Source organism: Trypanosoma cruzi, genomic scaffold (assembly GCF_000209065.1).
Source record: "Trypanosoma cruzi strain CL Brener 1047053516499 genomic scaffold, whole genome shotgun sequence".
In the NCBI taxonomy this organism is placed as follows: domain Eukaryota; phylum Euglenozoa; class Kinetoplastea; order Trypanosomatida; family Trypanosomatidae; genus Trypanosoma; species Trypanosoma cruzi.
In genome coordinates this window covers 93,382-94,566 of record NW_001849421.1, presented here as the reverse complement: position 1 = coordinate 94,566, position 1,185 = coordinate 93,382, and the positions used below count along the sequence as shown (strand labels likewise).

General features: G+C 46.7%; 1 protein-coding gene across 1 annotated transcript, besides 1 other annotated feature; it reads right to left on the bottom strand.

Moving 5' to 3' along the window:
* Positions 1-1,185: a sequence feature (heterozygous, non-Esmeraldo-like haplotype).
* On the bottom strand, positions 516-1,185 carry Tc00.1047053479883.10 (hypothetical protein, conserved; the record flags this gene model as incomplete). The annotated part of the gene is made up of 1 exon (XM_797095.1): positions 516-1,185. A coding segment is annotated over one exon (670 nt), but the record flags the coding sequence as incomplete, so codon positions are not given.

Below are 1,185 nucleotides of genomic sequence, written 5' to 3'. Positions count from 1 at the left end.
AAAATCAAACCAATTTCACCAAGTTTAATCCAGACGGGTCAAAAATGCAATGGGACAGGGCCTTGTTGCGCAAGAAAAACAAATAAACAAAAATGAACAGCACAAAAATGCCCTAATAGGGCGACCACTGCATCATCGTCAAACAAAATACATCATAACGTGTATCCCACCGTGCCATTCACCCCACCTTTCCTCTTGGCATGTAGAAAGCACACGCATAAAAGAATATATCCTTATATATGTAGACTGACAACAGGAGTAACGTACCGGCAACGAAGGTAAAATAAAGAAAAGAAAAACAGGATGAATAGGAGGGTTAAGGGGAGGAGAACGAAAAAAAAAAAAAACTGTCACGATAGGAAAACGATGCTTCGGGTAAAATATCAGCGAGATTCTTCCTCTCTTCCGTCACTCCATACACGGTAAACATAACTCTGTAGGTGATCCTCACTATACGGTTACGCCAATCCCATTTCTTTTCTTACATTTCAATTTCATCATTTTTTATTTTATTTTTATCGCTGCACTTTCTTCTGAAAGGTGGCACCTCCGGAATATGTCGTTTGTGTCTTTGGTATTGGGCGCGAGAGCTTGGTGGGCGTTGCCTGGACCGTTGCTCCTTTTACCAGACGCCTGACAGTTCCACTCTTGCGCACTAACTCCGCCTGCTCCTTCTCGCGCTCGGTCTTCAGCAGGTCGCGGAGCTTGGAGCGGCGCTCTGCCTTATCGTACTCCTTCGCTACATCCAGCAGCTGCCCCTCCGCCTGCTCGCGTCGCCTATCCTCCCTGTTCTCCTCCTCAAATTTTATTCTACCAGCGTCACGTTTCAGTCCCCGGTCACGCAGTTCGATTATCTCCAGTCCGCTTTGGGTTAAGGCCCGCACCTCGCTGCTTTCGTCCATCTGCAGACGGTGTATCATGTCCTGGTACTCCTCAAACGCGCTCCCTGACGTTGACAATTCGAGAACCCTACGCAAGCATGGCAGCGTACGCGCAAGTTCTAAACGCACCATATCCATCTGGTCATGTTGAAGCTCAAAGCAACACTCAAGCATCCTCTCACGAATAAAGCGGCGTGAAAATAAAGAACATGCGGCCCTGACAAAACGTAAATAGTCCTTGCGTCCAAGACAAAAAGAACCATGCGCATATTCGTTGTTCAGTTTGCTAAAGAACTGAACCTTA